We start from the raw sequence: 17,714 nt of genomic DNA, 5'->3' as shown, positions 1-17,714 counted from the left end.
TCTGAAGATCTAAGATTTAACATCTTAAGAATGATTTCTTCATAAATTAACGAATAACCTACGTATTTTCCCTAGAAAAACATACATTAGACCAACATTTATAACACCTTGTGCATATTATGTAACGTCTATTCGCGGTTCATTTTATCCCAGGGGTGCCATTACTTTTGTAAGAGTAGTGGGTGGGAATTGGAAGGAAAAATCAGCCTCAGGAGTGCAGTAGGAGCTTCTGCTTGGACATGAAGCACAAATCCTCCGAGTCCGGACAACAACAAACTGACCATCCAGGTTTTACACCAAGTTACGTGTGAATGCGCTTCAGAGAATTTAAACTTTACCCTGATTTTATATTTGATCTCAAATCTGCTGCCATCTTTCTCATTTACAGTAACACTGCTTTTCAACATGGCAACTCGAGTCAACACACGTGGCATCGTGTGAAGAATATGGGATCAACTACAGAAAAAATAAAAACACATACAAAAAAAATATATACAACTCAAAAGCAGCGACACAGTGAATATTCTCAATAAAAAATAAAAATAAAAAAAAAAAACAACACATTAAAGAAGACACAGCTTTTAATTATTTCACTTCACAGTCCTGGACGCACGTGAACTTTTCTTGTTCGGGAAAAATTAATTTCTTCAGCAGGTCAGTCCTCTCCTCAGCGGTCAGAGACACGAGCTCCTGCATCGGCACCTGAAGAAAAGGAGAAAGAAAATGAGATACCAGGCTGAATCCCAGATTCACTACGTGTGCTCACTACATAGGCATGAAGTTCACTACACACACAAACACGATAAAATCTATTTGAGATTCAGCCACAGAACTCGGATAAAGTCTGCTGGAAAATAAATCGCGTCACGGTTGTATAAATTTACAATCCAGATATTACACAGATATACTGTAAAAAAAAAAATAAATAAATAAAATAAATAAACCATATAAACGCACCAGGACCGGTTCATAACCCAGGAGCTTGAGGTGGCGGATGTTTAGCGCCGCGGCGCCGACGGGATGCGACGTACCAAAGCAGAACGAGGTCGGGGAGGCGCACAGCAACGCAATCCTGCGAGAGCAACGGCATTTTTATCCAATTCTAGTATCCACTGTTAGACTGAGCTAAACGATCTTCTGTATTTTTAATTTTTTTTAGTTTAACATATATATACATCTCTCTCTCTCCATGGATGGGGGTGAATACTTATGCAATCATGACGTTTTCTGTTTTATTATTTGCAAATAATTTGATATAGATTTTTTTTTTCTTCTCATCACTCCAATATTTATGGGTTTATTATATTTCAGTTTCAAGAAATAACTCTATAAAAAATATATATATGTGGGGAAATTTCAAGGGGGTGAATACTTATGCACTCCGGTGTAGGTCACAGATCTCAAGACGTGAACGTTACCTTGCGGTTTGCTCTTCTTCTGTTTTCGGAGGCAGCGTGACCACACAGTCTGGGAAAGATTAAAAAAAAAAAAAAAAAGAATATTAGATTAGATTAGAACGGAAATTAGTGTCAAACATCCGGACGCAAAACAAAATGGCCGCCGTCTTGATAGTTCCTCCGTCTTACCGATGAAGTAGTGTCCTTCTTCGATGACGGAGTCTGTCACTGCTCCTTCCCCGAGCAGGTTCTTCAGAGTGAGGAGCAGCGCGGGGTTCACGGGGCGACCCTGCGGAGGGGAGCGATGGAGGAGTGCGAAGGGCGGGACAGAGAGAGGGAGGGCGGGATCATCCAGGCGTAAACACAGATCCAGCGTCCGCAGCAGTCGCTCCTGTCGTGCATAAAACGGACTTTCTACAGGATAGAAATAAAAGATCGAGTATTATTTTCTTTGCAGATCTGCCGACAGTCTAAATCGCTCCTTGTGCACGTTGTGCTCAAGCCCTGACCCTCCTTTAGCAGCTCATCCAGAACCTCCTTCCGGAGCAGCTTCTCCAGAGGAGCCTGAGGGAAGTGTCTAAACACACAGAGGCAGCTGACGGCCTTCAGCAGGTCCGTGCTGGACATCTTGGGCAGATAGGACTGCAGAACGTGCGTCACACTCTCCAGAAATCTGACAAGAGGCAGAAAAATCAAAAGCACTGTCCTAAGTACGACAAATTTCTCTTGGTAAAGGCAAGATTTTCATATCAAGATGTTTTTCTAAACAAAACATTAACCCTAAAGCCACCAGAAATTTGCTAAACAAACTATATTTAAATCTAAATTTAGGGGTCCAAGCACTGCAGACACTATTGTTTTTGTTAGAATTTTTCTTCTTCTTATTATTATTATTATTATCTGCTAAAATTGTATGTGGAGCAAATCTGTTGTAGAAAACACCAAATGTGAAGGAAAGATATAGTACGCTGCTGCTCTGGCAAGTGTAGCGACTCGTACAGGCCTGATGTTTGTTTGTACAACAGCAGCATCGTCTACATAAATTTATCCCACACCAGCATAATATCCTAAAGAATTATTCATAAAGAAACGACATTTCGTTCCAATGTATATAGAGGAATAACAATAAAATCTCACTTGACTTGACATCCATAAGATCTTGTTTGCTCAGCCTGTTGGGGGCGCTACAATGCCAATTAATAAAAACTGACATTTTTTACGTTAAAATTGAAATATCGCTTGCTCTTGATAATTCTATGCCGACTGTAGCCTCAGGCCTCCGTTCCTGGACCTTGATTGTGGAACTTGTAGCCAAGCCACCTCAAGATTCAGCGTGCTGTGCGTTCCGAGATGCTTTTCTGCTCACCACGGTTGTAAAGAGTGGTTGTTTAGTGAGTTACTGTAACCTGAATAACGCTCACTGGATGTTTTCTGGGTTTTGCAGCATGCTAAGTAAACTCTAGAGACTGTTTTGTGTGAGATCAGCAGTTTCGAAAATACTTATTCAACATTCAAAGTCCGTAAGATCACACTTTTCCCCATTCTGATGTTCGATGTGAACATCGACTGAAGCTCTTGACTTGTAACTGCTTGATTTTTTGTGCTTCTACCACATGACTGGCTGACTGGATAACTGCATGAAAGCAGCCAGTGAACATGTAGCTACATGTACCACTATCTATCTATCTATCTATCTATCTATCTTCTGCAATAGTGTTCATAAATACCCAAGAGTGCTTGGACCCCGATGATCGCTGCCAACTGTAACGTTTACACAGAAAGAAGAAAAAGCCTTGCGTGACTTTTAATTCGGAATATTTCAGACTCACGCCTGCTGATTGTCCTTCAGATGGTGGTTGAGGAAGGAGTAGGACTTCAGAACGCCCTGCAGGTCCCGGAGCGTGAGGCTGTCCGGCTTCTGGATGATTCTCTCGGCAAACGCGTCCATCAGAGCGATGGGCCGAAACCGAAGTCTCGTAAACTCCAACAGTATGAGCAGCACCTACAACGACATCATTATTATTATTATTACTATTATTATTATTAATAATAACACAAGTCAGTGTCTTGCGTGTAGTAGCCTGACATGATGACGAACATCTGACCTGTTTGTTGTTCCACATGGGGAGCGTGCTGGCCAGGTATTCAGAGATGGACGTAAAGAGATGCAAGTTCCTGTATTGGAGATCGCTGCAGGACTTCAGCATCGCCATCAGCCTGGTGAAGGAAATGCTGTGCACATTCTCTGGAGACGGAGACGAACGATTCACAAGGTTAGAAAAGTATAAACGGCAAAAGAATAAATAAATAAATACGTAGACTTCTCACGTGGACTGTGGAGTTTTTAAAAGTGTACAAGTTAACAAGCAATTACTGATTCATTATCTTTCGCAGACCTGGCAACCCTGATGAAGTTATCGTTTCTATAGTAACAATCAACCCAACAGGGACGAAGGATGACCTGCGAATGATAAACAGATTGAAAAAAATTGTCTAATTCTTGATTTTCTATCAGGAGATGTCTATTTAACATTTATGGAAGGAGTCTCCAGTGTCAGCGTTTTGTAACACTCAGAGGTAAAAGCTGTAGCTTCATGTTTATGCTTCGTTTGTTTGTTTTTCTTTTTTGTCTTATCAACTTTAAAAAAGGCTTTTGTGGGAATGACTGTCGCTGCTATAACGTAAGCGAGAAGAGGAACTAACTACAAATGTAACTACAAACGGATAAAAAGTATGACGTGCTTTAATTAGTATTGCTGTGGTGTAAGAGGAATAAAACACTTCCGGACGCGCGTCTGAAGGCTGAATTTTGGGAATAAATCTGCTTTCCGAGTCTTTTCGCGTACTAATTTTCACGTATGTTGCATGTTTGTACTGTAATATTTGTAGAATAACGTTTTTTATTTGATGTATTTTATAAACCGGACTTTATTTATTTATTTATGTTTGAAAATGAACCCGTGAATCTTTACCAGCTAGCTTCTTGCTGCAGATGTCCAGCAGTGGTTTGGAATGCAGGCGGATGACGGCCAACGTGTCCAGCATGTACTGCACGTTGAGCAGTGTGAACTGATCCACCATAGACAGAGCCTTCTTCTGTAGAGAGCACAAACAGCAGATTTATACATTTCACAGCATCTTTTAAGCTCTTAACGCGTAAAAATTCACAACCGACCGACCTCCAGCTTCTGCTTTACGGCCGCCGAGGCGTCTTTCCCGAACAGGCGCATGGTGGTGTGGAGCAGCATCACGCTCTGGATGGTAGGAATCCGTTCCTCCAGTATAAGCCTTAAAGGAGCAATAATTGCAACGTAAACACACAATCCCTCTCTAACTCCCTGTTTACGCCTTACGAGTTGCTTTTCATTAAAAAAAAAAAAAAAAAAAAAAAAAGGGAGGCGGGGCTAATTTCTGACCCAGAAAAAAAAATACAGGCGCCAGAAGAAACTAGCCAACAATCAGCCAAATCTATGGCATGCCAATATCATTAATTTCAGTTTTTTTTCTAAAATACCTTCCAAACGTCTAATTATTACACATCCAGGAAAATTACAAACCACCCCTTTAAAACAGAAACGATTACGAGTCATACTTTAAGCCCTGTTTGAGCGCATCGGTGTTTTTGCTGCTTTCCATCTCTGCGAAGCAGGCGGCCAGGACCGAGAGCGCCTTCTCGTTTTCGAACTCGTTCAGCCGTTCCTGTAACGCAAAAGAACAAAATCAGAAACCTAATTAAACTCTACACGCTGACCAAAGTGACCAATAGTTGAGCATTTGAGGGGGTTTATGGGTAAGACAGTGGCGTACTGGCGGTCCTGGGATGTGACCTGAACCACAACCATCAGAGAGGCCGCACGACTAAGTGGGAAGTGGGAAGTGGTGTCTCAGTGGTTAATGCTTTGGGCTGCTGGTCAGAAGGTTGTGATGTCAAATCCCAGGAAGCTAAATGAACAAGAAGGGTAAATGTTTAAAAAAAAAAGAAATAAACCTGGATGACACGGAGGATAGTCTGCACCACGTAGCTGCTCTGACAGACCCCGAGCTTGACCAAGGCGCGCAGAGTAAACGCCAGGTTGTGGCTACGCATGCGCGGCGCGTTGATCCTGGCACTGTGGCACAGCTTTTCGAAGGTCGGATGCTCGGCCATGAGACGGAGCTCCCAGTGCCTCTGCTCATCCGATATCGTCTTGGTAGTGTGCCACATCCGGGTCAAGCTGCTGTTGATGCACCAGTGGGCCACGTTGCACCGCTCCACCAGATCCAACACGTCCGAAGGCGACCGGCACTCCTTGAGCTCCTGGGAGAAAGCGGCTCTCGGGTCCGTTTTAAAGGCTGCTAAATCAGGAACCTGCAGGCTTAGACTCTCAGTCTGGTCATTATAATTCAACGTATGTGTTTCTTGTTGACAGAAATATCGAACACTGTTAAACGTAGAGCCTTGTAAGGTTCTCCCAGACCATGAGCAGCTCAATAAACATGGGTTTGTGGATCTGGGAATCTGGATAGCAGTCCTGCTCTGGGAAAGTGATACAAATCTGCCCAAGATGGCAGGAAACCTGAACATCTCACGTGACCTCATCAGGAAGACATTCATGTTGATAAAACTAATCCGAAATACAGCTGGACCTGAGAATAAAAAGTAAAAAAATGAACATTTGTTAACATTTTGGTTTTAAAAACCAAGCATTATGTCACTTTTAGTCGTTTAATTCCTGTTACATTTCCTTTATTCACCTTCACTGTACAAATAACATCAATTTACCTACTGACAAGCCATACAGCTAGTCAGCTAGTTAGCTTCAACTGCTAATTAAAACACACCAGCGTCTCATAACATATAGCATATAATCAAATATAATTAATTAATTCCTAAAACACACAACACAACACAACAAACCTGTCATAAACGCTCATTTCAACACAACTAACTTACCCTTCACTATGTTATCCGCTCCATTTCTTTCACATGGATACACCGGTTGAATCCCAAACGCATCTCTAATTTAAAAAGAGTGCACTACATAGACTGTACAAGGCATACAATACAGTGCACTTGTGTAGTGAACACCAAGGGATTTGTAATGCGACCGTATTTAGGCCGCGGCCATTTTCTAGTCCTTCCCTAAATCATTTCCGACCTCACACAAGATGACAGAAAAAGAACGAAATAAAATCTTCTGACTCGTAGTAATATAGCATAACAACTTACAGTACAGCATAATGAATGCATTTATTAATTTGTTTATTTATTTGTTTAATCTGAAAGACGTGTTTTAAGTGTTTTAATATAACGCGCTATCGAGTGAAGTGTTGCTAACCGGTCGCTTTCTGTGTAACACCAGCGGTTGCTTAGCAACTGTCATGTACACTAGGAACCATGGCTAAGTTTGTTCTAGCAGGTTGGATTGATATATGGTTTAAATTTGTTAATTTTATTTAAAAAAAAAAAAAAAAAGTCAAATATTATCAGATGTCTTTATAGAAGCAACAATTATAATAATAGTAATGATGATAATGATAATAATAATAATAAATTTGAAAGGAAAATAAACATTTTGGAAGCCATTTTGTATTAAAATGTTTCTGTCTGTTAAATGCTTTAGCTCTGATGGTGTATTTTTCTGGACAGGAAAGGCAGATTGTCCTTATTATGCCAAAGCTGAGCTTCTAGCAGATTTACTGCAAAGCATCCTTCCTGATTTCCACATTCACAAGCTCTGCATGCTGCCTGATGCCTGGGAGGTACAGCCACATCCCAAACCTCACACTGTAACTCTCCTTAAATTAAATGCATGTATTTATTTAAGGATTGTGTGAACTTCTTCCTGTCAGAGCTGGCTTCAGGACACATGCTCACGCAACGGCTGGAAGCACGAGAGCAGCCCCATGGTGTGGAGGGAGCTGACTGACCGTGGAGGAAAGGGCGTGCTTCTCGGGGGGTTCAGTGATTTTCTTGAATATGTGCAGGTATTAATCAAAGAAGAGATGCTTTATAAATGTTTATCTCTTACAGAAAACTCCCATGAACTTCACATCAGTTAAAAAAATAAAATAAAATAAATACTACTACTAATAATAATTTCACACAGTTTCACATGATTCAATTATTTTCATTTATTTTTAAATGATTCATTTATTTTCACATTTATTTTTACACAATTCTTTAATTTTCACATTTATTTTTAAATGATTTATTTATTTTTGCATTTATTTTTACATGATTCTTTTATTTTCACATTTATTTTTACATGATTCATTTATTTCCACTTGATTCTTTTTTTCACGATTCATTTATTTTCATGTGTGATTTTTGAAATTATTAATTTTTTTTTTTTACACGATTCACTTATTTCCAAACATGAATTTTACACAGTGTACTTACTGTATTTTCACATGATTTGTTTCCCACAAATATATTTTTATATATTTTTTCCGTGATTTGTTTATTTCCACGATTCTTTTTTTTTTTTCAAAAGATTCTTTTATTTTCACGTGATTCTTTCCACATGATGAATTTTTTCAAATGATTTTCACATAATTCATTTTTTCTACAACATTCATTTCTTTTCAGATGTGATTTTTTCATGCGATTTATATTTAAACTTGATTCTTTTTCACTTGATTCATTTATTCGTTTATTTTCACGTGTGGCTTTATTTGTGAAATCTCTGTGCTTGGTTTCAGGTTTCAGGTCCAGACTTCAGTGCTCAAAAGTTTGCATCCCCCCCTTGACCTGCTCTGCTTAATTTATTTGAAATTTTCACAAGAATTTAAAAACAAGATCACGGACATTTCAGAGAGTCGGAAAGGGACATAAATAAACATCAGGGTGTTTAGAGAATCAGTTTTTTGAAGTTGGGGTGTGTAAACTTTTGCACTGCCTGCAGCAGTTATGATTCAGTGAATAGCGACTTCAAAGTTTTGAACAATTCTCTCTACTTGAATCACCCTCTCTCTCTTTCTCTCTCTTTCTCTCTCTCTGTATCTCTCTCTCTGTCTTTATCCCTCTTTCTCTCTCTCTCTCTCTCTCCCCCTGTCTTTATCTCTCTCTCTCGCTCTCTCTCTGTCTTTATCTCTCTCCCTCCCCCTCTCTCTCGGTCTTTATATCTCTCTCTCTCCCTCTCTGTCTTTATCTCTCCCTCTCTGTCTTTATCTCTCTCTCTCTCTCTCTCTCTCCCTCTCTGTCTTTATCTCTCTCTCTCTTTATCCCTCTCTCTCCCTGTCTTTATCTCTCTCCCCCCCCTCTGTCTTTATCTCTCCCTCTCTGTCTTTATCTCACTCTCTCTCTCTCTCTCTCTCTCTCCCTCTCTCTCTTTATCCCTCTCTCTCCCTGTCTTTATCTCTCTCCCCCCTCTCTGTCTTTCTCTCTCTCCCTCTCTATCTCTCTCCCTCTCTGTCTTTATCTCTCTCTCTCTGTCTTTATCTCTCTCTCTCCCTGTCTGTCTTTATCTCTCTCTCTCTGTCTTTCTCTCTCTCTCTCCCTCTCACTGTCTTTATCTCTCTCTCTCTCTCTCTCTCTCCCCCTCTCCCTCTCTCTCTCTCTCTCTCTCTCTCTCAGGGCTACTATGGTATCACGTCAGACATGGGCACAGAGCTGATGCTGAACATCGCAGCAGAAAATCTTCAGGCAGCGCAACTACACCTTCAGGATGAAGAGCGACGAAGCAAACTCCACCAATCCTTCCACATCTGGATCAGCAGGTGAGAATTAGCTGCGTCAGTCGCGACTCAGAGATTACGGTGCTTTGTTATTTAACAAAGGAAAAATGATTGATGTCACTGATATAGTGGAAGGAGTCTCCAGTGTCAGTGACAGTTTTCCTCCATGTTCAAGTCTTCGAGATCAGGAACTTGATCCGTAACATTAAATGTAACTATAAATGGATAAAATGTACAACATATCATTCTTTAATAAATAAAATTAGTAAAATTGCTGTGGTATAAGCGGAATCGAACACTTCAGGACGTGCCGTTGTAGGAAAACGATCCACTTCAGTAGCTGTGCTTCATCACAGTTCATTTTTATCCCATTATTTTTACTTTATTCCTCCCAAAATGAGGTGAACATCACCCTAAACGGATTTATTCGATCTCGTTATTCCTAACTCTACGTATCTGTGCAGTGCTCTAAACCCTATCTGCTACCACCTCGTCCCGTTACTCTTCACGTCCGGCGTATTCGCCGCCGTCCCCACCGTCAGCCTCCACCTTCTGGACGTAGACGCCAGTGAAGACTCTCTATCGGCTCTTAAAATGGACGTGGAGGACATGGCTCTGCCGCGGCTCCGCAGAGTCACCGCCCACTCCGACCCGCGTCAGGCGTTCCAGTCAGCCGATCTGATCATTTTCCTGGACGATCAGGGAGCGAATGAGGACGCGGAGCAGCGGCTGAGCCAAGTGGTGCAAAGATTCACTCACTACGGATGTCTGATCGAGGACGACGCGCATAAAGAGCTGCGAGTGCTGGTGGCAGGAGACGTCTACGTCAACCTGAAGTGCGGTCTCCTGATCGAGAACGCGCCCTCCGTGGATCCACGTCGCTTTGTGGTGATCGCAGCACAGCTGGAAGGAGAAGCGAGGACTCAGCTTGCAATCCAGCTGTCTGTGAAAAGCCAAGGTGAGAACAATTCCAGCTCCATGCACGCTGAGATGAACACGCCCCCATTCCCAGCCATTTTCACGAAGCTCCGCCCACAGAGAGTAGAGTGTCTAGAAAATGGCTGACATCAGACCCATCCAAACACATTTATAAAATTTAAATTTATTTATTTATGCAAATGAGGCTACGGCTAGTGAAGTATACATAAATTTACTCTAAAGAGATGGTCAAGAGAAAGAATTTTACAGAACATTTTCTTTACTATTTAATCAAAAAAAAAATTCCATGCATTGTTAAAACAATATTTTAAGCCAATTTTCAGTATTAAATCCAACAATAATCAACATTTCAGGAATTTTCTCTGTAATAAGCGTCTAATTAGCGATAGATATGAACAGGTAAAGTGAGATATTTGGTTCTGAATATAGAAAAAAATATTTTGAGGAAAAAAAAAAAAATACAATGTGGTTTAATGTGTTTCCACTCCAGTCAGTGAGGCTTATAAGGTTTATAAAAGAAATTGATGTGTTTATCATAATGACACATAAATTGACATATAGATTTATTTAAAGAAAACAAGCTTTTCAGAGATATATAACTTGATATAATTGTGCAGTGGGCGGAGCTTACAACTTTCTTTGGAGTTTTTAAGTCTTAAGAAAAATACGGTGGTACGAAAACAGTGAAATAAACATATACTCCTGTTAAATTTTTGATATTTTGTTAGTGCAGTTTAAAAGAAAACATTACAGAATTTATTAAGAAATCGTTTCTACCTGTATGGCCCTGCTTTAAATTCTAAAATGTCATGACTAAAAACGTCTTTCCCGTCTCAGATATCACTGATGTCATCGTTTGGGGAAACATCAGTGGTCATTTCCACATCGACCTACAGCGAGCTAAGGTTTACAGCTATAAAGGTGCCATCTGGGGACCTGCAGGATTCTCTCAGAGCGTCTTGGAGATGGTTTATGATAGGTAAGGAATAAAACAATGGACAAAAGAAAAAAAAAAAAAAACAGCACTGTCATCATCATCGTCAAAACAACAACACTGACTATATTCAGTGGAAGGACGCAGGGGCGTGGCCAAATTTTTAACTATGGGGTGGCAATCACCTAAGCAAGATTTGTTTGTTATCTAGCAAGCTATAAAAATATTATAGCTAATATAACGTTAGGCTACATCTTACGAAACTAAAAATTCAATATCATTAGCTAACAGTAGCTACTAACAAACTGAAAAAAATCTAATGTTATGTCGCTGAATAATGAATATCGTTAGTGGGGGTCAGGGAACAGTTTGCTTCAGTGTTAGCTAGCTAAACTTGTTTCTTCCTGCACAATATTATACTCTGTGACAAATCCTTAATTTTCAAATTTCCCAGATATGTCGTAGTGGGCGCGCTGTTATTATTCAAACTAGCCAATCGCAGCGTAATTCACCAAGTTGTTCAGTTTTACGTCATATGGCTGGCCATCTTTTAACTCTGCCCATGGAAAGGCGGATAGCGCTTTCCTCTGAACGTGTTACGCCGCCCTGTGATGCAGCAGTTTGAAAAGATAGCTTCAGAGGAAGCACCTGATAGCCTTCACCCTCCGTCCTGAACGCAATCTTTTCCACCTGTTAGTTATCATATCAACAATTCTCCTGTTTCTCTTGACAGGAAATGGCTGAAGAACGACTTTCCAAGCTTGGTTGGCTCGCGTCGAAGCGCCATTTCTCAAATGACTAACAGACCTGCAGCTATTTCAGCAACCAGAGGAATCGTTACAGCTCTGAACGCGTGGATCAACGATTCCTCTCCTCAGGAGATCTTCTCAGTGGGTGTAGTCAGTACGGGTAAGTCCATCCAGTCACGTCAAACACACACACATATTTCTTCTTAAAAATTTTTTAAACAACTTTTTATTTTGTAATAAACTCCATCTTCAGCTACACCATCTTCAGAGGACATTAAAGGCTTTGTTAGCAATATAAAGTTATATTTTTATGCACTATTAAAGCCACTCGTAAGAGAGAGAGAGAGAGAGAGAGAGAAGGTATAAAAAAAAAAAAATTAAAAAAGGACATGCGCAAATGAAAATCCATAACGCAATCTGACACATCTGATCGCCCATTCTGATATTTTTTGTCGTTATTTAATCGTTGATACGGTGACGTTTTCTGTAAGGAGACGTTTATGTAACATTTATGGAAGGAGTCTCCAGTGTTGGCGCTTTGTCGTTGATTATTTTCCTATAACATCACGACATGGAGTGTTTTATTCCTTACATAGCGTGACTGGATAATAGGAACACTAGGAGCAGTCGTTATTTGAAATATATAAAAATACTCAAATACATTGTTTTCCATATTTTTCTCACACACGTACCCTTTCTGATCATCTAGGGCACTTCGGTGTTCCTGCCGGTCTCGTGTTTTGCGTTCCCGTGACCTTCCAGGAGGGCGAGTGGTCGGTGTGTTCAGACGTCATCATCCCCGAAGAGCTGCGGAGGAAACTGGAGGCTGCCGTTAATGAGATCACAGAGGTGAAGAAGCGAAAAAACAAACAAACAAAAAAAAAAACAACACAAAGTTCACTGGTTATATTAATAATTCATATGTTTAGCACTTCATCGTGTGTATTCTGTGTACATTTTATTGCTTGCAGGAAAAGACCATGGCAGATGGAATAAGGATGAAAAGTTCTGTTGCCTGAAATCATATTTCATTTCTTATTAAAATTAATAAATCTCTTGAAGGAGCGTCGCAGTAAAATGGACGATTATTTATTATCGAAAATAAATGCCTGCTTCACTGTGAAAGATTTCTTTATTTATCTAAAAGCCATTTACTGTTTATTAATCTTTTTTTTACTGTAGTATATTTAGTGTAATTGTATTTATTTGATCTTTTATGTATTTAATGCAGGTTGTGTTCACCATATCAATGTCCCAAAATGGCATAAATTCAGTTAGCGCTCAATGCTAACCAAACTTCCAGTGTAATTTTAGAGAAAATGAGTCTTTTTGTAGTAATTTACCAAAAAAACTGAGGTAAAATCGCCATGTTTACATCTCTGACGCAACGCTGAGTTCAGTTAGCGCTCAATGCTAAGTGTATTTAGTGTAATATTAGTCAAACGGTGCCTTTTTCTAATAATTGATCAACACATCTGAGGTAAATGTTGATCTTTTCTACAGTTTTGTCGTATTTCTCCAGTCGCTGTCCTCTAACGTTGTCCATATATAGATTTATAAAGACTTAAAATCAGTCAGAAAGTGTATTTGAGTATTTTTTAAAAATATTTATAGTTCTTAAATCTTCTGCTTCTTATACTGCTGTCATTATTTGATAACAGCAAAAAACTACAAACTTTTAATGAAAATTTGTGACATCTTTGAGCTGAGACACACTGTTGACATTTCCTAATATGGCTGAACCTGAATGGTTAGCGCTCAATGCTAACGTACTTCCAGGTTAATTTTAGTCAAATGGAGTCTTTTCTTACTAAATGACCAACACATCTGAGGTAAATGTTGACCTTCTCTAAGGTTTTGTCTTATTTCTACAGTCACTGTGCTTTTACGTTGTCCATTCATAGACTTGTAATACTTAATGTCTACATGCTAACTATAGTGGCTATAAAAGTTTACACATGCCTGTTAAAATGGCAGGTTTTTGTGATGTATTAAAAAAAATAAATCAGATTAAAGGTGGAAAAAAAAGTCTGATGTGATGTTTTTTGATTAATTTTTTTTAACGGGGGTGTGTAAACCTTTTATAGCTACTTTAGCATTATATATCGTTAATCTAATTTATGCTTAGCATTCATATTTCCATTCTATGTTCTGACAACTTAAAGAGTTGGTTTTATTTGAACACACCGTATTTTCCAGAGACAGTGATTATGTATATATTTGGGCGTCGTTGATTGACTGGTAGAACGATAATTCATGACGATACGGTAATATGACATCAGCTGGTGATGGACAAATAAATACGAACGCAGTAGTGATGTGAATTCGGATTCTTTTCAGCGAGTCGGATCATTCGGCTCAGCTCAACAATGATTTGACTCTTTTGACTCTTTCGTAAATGACTCATTGCCTTTTCCTTCCCCCAAGTGATTGTTCTTCTTTGTTTTATCTGTCTGAAATTTGTTACTCTTCATAATAACAGTAATAATAATAATAACATTTTGCACTAAAAAAGTTTTTAAAAATCTATTCGTTGGTGAACAGAATCAAATCAAAGTCGATCCACTGAAAAGAGACAAAATTCCCATTCCATTAATTATAACAGACGTCATAATTCTTAACCATTTATAGTTACATTTAATGTTGCGAAACACCCGAGAAACAAGCTAGCGCCAGTCTTCGCTTACGTTATAGCAGCTATCAGCAGTCGCTCCTTCACCAGTTTCTCTTGAAGTTAATAAGACGAAAACACGCAGCTTGTCATGTTACAAAAAATCCGGAAAAACAAACAAACAAAAAAAACAACGTAAACTCCTCTGTCTTGAAGATGTCGGAAAACTTCATCTTCGCTGACACTGGAGACTCCTTCCATAAACGTTAGAGAATTCAACAGCGCTGAGGTAAAATAGGATATATAGCATAGATTTTTGCTAAATATTTCATTAAATGTTTATTTTTATTAATATGTATTCTCTATTTCACACCACAAACCTGCTGAGAGGGGAAGCCCCTCGAAACGACCCTCCCACTCCCCAGTCGAGAAGATTTTTTTTCTTTCTTTCTTAATTGTAATTATATTCCATATAAAATTCCATATTCATCTCCTGAGTTTTATTACAATATTAAAATACAACATGAGCCAAAATAACATGACGATACATGACACTGCAAAATAGTCTGGATACTAGTCTGGAGCGATTTCCTTTCTTTCTTTCTTTCTTTCTTTTTTTTTTTTTTTAGTGGCAGTACAAAGTAAAAGACTAATTCGAACAATATATCGTGTTAAAAGATGCGACTTTTATAGATCAAGCAGTGAAATCATGAGCAAAACACAGTTACTATAGCGATCACAAACGTTTCTCGGTAAATACAAAAATACGCTCGAATTGCGTGTTCATCTTACGGGGGCGGGGTTTTAAGAAGAAACGATTGCGATTGTGATGTATACAGGATAAACAGGAAGTGTTTATTTTTTTAATTTTTTTTTTTTTAAATGCTGTACACGCCTTTGAAAAACGTTGGAACCAAAATGGCATTTTTTTAAAATATAACAATACTATTTAAATTTTTTTTTTTTTTTTTTTAAAAAAGGCGTAAACATGCCACATGCAGGAAATCTTTAAATTGTAGGACGATTAAAATGCAAAATGAATCAGTAGTCAGTCACGTCGCACACACACAACTGAATTTGAAATTGCATCATATTACGCCCACGTTTAAAAAAAAAAAAAAAATCATTCAGTGTAGGCTTTAAAGACTTAAAAAAAGTTTGAATGAAAGTCCAAAGTGCTTCGTGTTGAAATCGTCTCCGCCCACGATTAAAGCAAACACACTCTCACACTCTCCACAGCCTTTTTTTTCTTATTCTTTCTTTCAATCATGAATTTCACAAGCGCTCAACGGACTCAGGAAGTAGAAACGATAGCGATGCAAGATGCCAAACTGGATTTAATAGAACACAACATCCTGTAGAAATCAAATAATTGCAAACTGAGCAAGGCATACATCAAGTTGTACAGTATTACGTCATGACTGAGCGATATGGATAAATAAAAAGTCCCCGACCCCCAAGAAGACACAGACGTACACACAATATATATATATTTTATATATTTTATATTAATATTAACAGAACTATAAACGATAAAACATCTCTTTAAAGTTACACTAGTATAATCTTTGAGTGCTTAGGTCTCTCGGTTAAGGATTTGTGAATCTACACACTAATAAAACATTGTTATCCCTTGTTTTTTTTTTTTGTTTATTTGTTTTTTTTTTACAGCAGGATGTTTAATGCTCACACGAGGATTACTCCCTTCTTTATGAATATTTATTTTTGTAGCTGTCTGACGATATGACGGTATGCGAAATCTCCCAAAACAGGATTTTCTTAATAACTGAAGAAGAGAACGATCTACAGGTTCGGCTGAGAAATCCTGCTTAGTGAAATTCTTTCTGTGGAGATTTCATTATCATCGTCGTTATCACTATTTGTGAGTGGCAGAAGAGAGAGAGAGAGAAAAAAAAGAAAGAAATGCCTTTCATTAAAAGGATAAAGCAAGTCTGGAAAAGAAAAAAAAAAACGTACAGAAATTTCGTAAAGATTCGTTTCAGTAAGCAGGATATCATACTGGATCGATATTATGGCCTTTGAGTTTCATCTTAAAGGAAAACTCCACCCTGAAACATGTTTATACTGAAATATGTGTCATGTGTTTATCGATGCTCATTTTTATTTGCTGATAAACAGTTATAACAGACTTCAGCGAAACTTGTAAATTCAGTGACCTCGCGTAAGGTTTGGTTTTTAGGTTAGCGCCTAAAAACCAAAGCGCAAGAGCTTCTTTTGTCACTTTTTTCCAGAGAAATTAAACGTCGTATTAATGAGAAATTCAACGTACGATCGCGGAGGCGTCCGAGTGAACGCTAGACTCAAATTCGGCTCGGCTAGTTAGCGATCTACAACGTGACGAGCGCGATGCGGATCTTTAGAAGCTGATCGGTTTGGACAGAGTGAACGGATGAGAGAGATGGACAGGGCTAAAAAGACTAAAGCGCCGCCGCATCGCTATCTCTAGCTGCTTTCGACTAAAACTCAGAATTGTAATTCAGAATTTACAACCTCCGACTAGGAAACGTCCCCCGACGCCGAGTTCAGGGAGCGACGTCGAAATCAAAATGGCCGCTCACTATCAGCGGAACGGCCCAATGTGTCTAAGAGTTTAAAATAAAAAAAAACGAAATCTGAATAAAAGTTATTCAGGGTCGATTTTTCCTTCAAGATCTCAAGTGATACCTGTAAAGATTTTTTTTTTCTTCACCAGAGCGCTGAGCCTCAAACGCGACGCCATCAATCCATATATTTATACGTATTGGATGTGAAGGCGCCAAAACTTCCCGTCGCTCAGCGTTCTCCCTTTCTCACTCGAGAACAAAGCTCACATTCCGAAGCGTGAAATCCGTCACAGTGAGATCTCAGCGCAATCAAAAACAGCGACTGATGACAGAGAGCCTTCAGTGTGTGGAACGTATCTACGCTATAAATAAACGGGGCAGTTCGCTACGTGGATACGGAACAAGCTAGGACTCCTGTGGTTGCTGGTCGCTAGACGGCGCGTCTGTCGGAGTCACCTGTCCGTCAAACCCTGACCCGAGCCCGTCGTCCATGTGCTCCAGTTCGCTTTGGTCCAGAAGCTCGAAGTCCTCGTCCTCTGGCGGAACGAGCGTCGTGTCCTCGCCGGTTCTGTCCGCTTCGTCGAGAGGCGACTCTGTAGGACACGGTGGCGTTTCGGAAGGAAGGAACTCGGCAACGCCGGGCGCCTCTGCCGCCTCCGAGGAGCTCAGCAGGGCCTCGAGGGTGTTCTGCACCACGGTGGAGATGGCGGTGCTCACGATCTCCTGGCTCAGGGCCTCCAGGGTGCGAGGCGACGCCTCCGGCTCGCTCGGTGCGCCGCGGCCTTGTCCTTGTCCGTTGAAGTGCGTGTTGACGAAGTGCAGCGGCGAGGTGAGGCGCTGGATGAACAAGCTGGCCGGGCT

At 39.7% G+C, this 17,714-nt stretch overlaps 3 protein-coding genes across 5 annotated transcripts in view; 1 reads left to right on the top strand and 2 right to left on the bottom strand.

The window, feature by feature from the left end:
• Positions 1–563: 563 nt before the first annotated feature.
• fastkd2 (FAST kinase domains 2) lies at positions 564–6,495 on the bottom strand. Of its 2 annotated transcripts, none has more exons than XM_053230062.1 (12): positions 6,331–6,495; positions 5,386–6,023; positions 4,990–5,096; positions 4,577–4,685; positions 4,370–4,493; positions 3,503–3,642; positions 3,227–3,399; positions 1,907–2,070; positions 1,587–1,811; positions 1,419–1,467; positions 958–1,072; positions 564–702 (listed from the first exon to the last, which is right to left on the bottom strand). In XM_053230062.1, exons 2-12 carry the CDS (start codon positions 5,989–5,991, stop codon positions 586–588), a joined length of 1,929 nt encoding a protein of 642 aa, XP_053086037.1. In that variant the 5' UTR covers positions 5,992–6,023; positions 6,331–6,495; the 3' UTR covers positions 564–585. The 2 variants fall into 2 exon arrangements, with proteins under 2 accessions (XP_053086037.1, XP_053086036.1); XM_053230061.1 differs by having other exon boundaries at positions 6,295–6,332.
• A 270-nt stretch (positions 6,496–6,765) lies between these two features.
• mdh1b (malate dehydrogenase 1B, NAD (soluble)) lies at positions 6,766–12,834 on the top strand. Of its 2 annotated transcripts, XM_034300043.2 has the most exons (8): positions 6,766–6,796; positions 7,027–7,139; positions 7,230–7,364; positions 8,956–9,098; positions 9,521–10,014; positions 10,833–10,974; positions 11,663–11,838; positions 12,388–12,834. In XM_034300043.2, exons 1-8 carry the CDS (start codon positions 6,775–6,777, stop codon positions 12,672–12,674), a joined length of 1,512 nt encoding a protein of 503 aa, XP_034155934.2. In that variant the 5' UTR covers positions 6,766–6,774; the 3' UTR covers positions 12,675–12,834. The 2 variants fall into 2 exon arrangements, with proteins under 2 accessions (XP_034155934.2, XP_053086038.1); XM_053230063.1 differs by lacking the exon at positions 6,766–6,796 and having other exon boundaries at positions 6,857–7,139.
• A 2,774-nt stretch (positions 12,835–15,608) lies between these two features.
• The window catches only part of retreg2 (reticulophagy regulator family member 2), a 13,669-nt gene continuing 11,563 nt past the window's right edge, over positions 15,609–17,714 (bottom strand). Inside the window, exon 8 of the mRNA XM_034300042.2 lies at positions 15,609–17,714. This exon is cut by the window's right edge and continues 140 nt beyond it. Within this exon, the coding sequence (XP_034155933.2) occupies positions 17,259–17,714 (456 nt within the window). The 3' untranslated portion in view covers positions 15,609–17,258.

This window comes from Pangasianodon hypophthalmus, chromosome 26 (genome assembly GCF_027358585.1).
Source record: "Pangasianodon hypophthalmus isolate fPanHyp1 chromosome 26, fPanHyp1.pri, whole genome shotgun sequence".
Classification (NCBI taxonomy): domain Eukaryota; kingdom Metazoa; phylum Chordata; class Actinopteri; order Siluriformes; family Pangasiidae; genus Pangasianodon; species Pangasianodon hypophthalmus.
The sequence above is the reverse complement of the archived record's forward strand: the minus strand, read 5'-3'. Positions and strand labels throughout refer to the sequence as shown.

Excerpts from the sequence above, each read along its gene's own strand:
- fastkd2 (XM_053230061.1), bottom strand. Across the intron at positions 5,097-5,385 it reads CTATCCTCCGTGTCATCCAG|GAACGGCTGAACGAGTTCGA; the intron begins GTTTATTTCTTT and ends TTTGCGTTACAG. Across the intron at positions 2,071-3,226 it reads CTGAAGGACAATCAGCAGGC|ATTTCTGGAGAGTGTGACGC; the intron begins GTGAGTCTGAAA and ends GCCTCTTGTCAG.
- mdh1b (XM_053230063.1), top strand. The coding sequence starts at position 6,975 with ATGTTTCTGTCTGTTAAATGCTTTAGCTCTGATGGTGTATTTTTCTGG. Across the intron at positions 7,140-7,229 it reads TGCTGCCTGATGCCTGGGAG|AGCTGGCTTCAGGACACATG; the intron begins GTACAGCCACAT and ends TCTTCCTGTCAG. Across the intron at positions 7,365-8,955 it reads ATTTTCTTGAATATGTGCAG|GGCTACTATGGTATCACGTC; the intron begins GTATTAATCAAA and ends TCTCTCTCTCAG.